Here is a 629-nt window from a genome sequence, read left to right on the forward strand (position 1 = left end):
GCAGTGGCTGCCTGAACCCTAACCTGTATGACAATGGGAAGGTGTGCGTCAGCCTCCTGGGTACCTGGATTGGAAAGGTAAGGATAGCACCGGAGCCCCAGTGGAGAGAGGGACTCAGCAAGGCAGGTATCTGTCTGGGACAGCCCTGATAGTGCTGTACATGTTTCAGGGGACGGAGAGGTGGACGAGCAAATCCAGCCTTCTCCAGGTGCTCATCTCCATCCAAGGTATGCTTGGGCTGGCGGGTGGTGCTGGGGGCTGGTGGAGGGCACACTGACCAGCAGTCTTCTTGCGGGTCAAGGGCAAACCTGCCCTCATGGAGACTGTCTTCCTGATAGGTCTGATCCTGGTGAATGAACCATACTACAACGAAGCTGGCTTTGACCTTGCCCGGGGCCTGCAGGAAGGCTATGAGAACAGTCGCTGCTACAATGAAATGGCCCTAATCCGAGTGGTGCAGTCCATGACACAGTTGGTACGGAGGCCTCCTGAGGTGTTCAAGCAGGAGATCTGGAAGCACTTTAGCACCGGTGGCTGGCGGCTGGTGAACCACATGGAGTCCTGGCTGGAAACCCATCCCCTGCTGGAGAGGGCCCAGGCACTGCCCAACGGGATCCCTAAGGACAGCA

The 629-nt window shown here is 57.7% G+C and overlaps 1 protein-coding gene across 1 annotated transcript in view; it reads left to right on the forward strand.

Annotated features, from left to right (window-relative positions):
* Positions 1–625, forward strand: part of LOC103735503 ((E3-independent) E2 ubiquitin-conjugating enzyme-like) — a gene marked incomplete at both ends in the record, with an annotated part of 6,652 nt that extends 6,027 nt beyond the window's left edge. The window contains 3 exons of the mRNA XM_029564363.1: positions 5–77; positions 170–227; positions 339–625. Coding sequence (XP_029420223.1) covers positions 5–77; positions 170–227; positions 339–625 — 418 coding nt within the window. The remainder of the gene's footprint in view (positions 1–4; positions 78–169; positions 228–338) is intronic.
* Between the last annotated feature and the right edge of the window lie 4 nt (positions 626–629).

This window comes from Nannospalax galili, unplaced genomic scaffold (assembly GCF_000622305.1).
Source record: "Nannospalax galili isolate Female #2095 unplaced genomic scaffold, S.galili_v1.0 scaffold237, whole genome shotgun sequence".
Lineage (NCBI taxonomy): Eukaryota > Metazoa > Chordata > Mammalia > Rodentia > Spalacidae > Nannospalax > Nannospalax galili.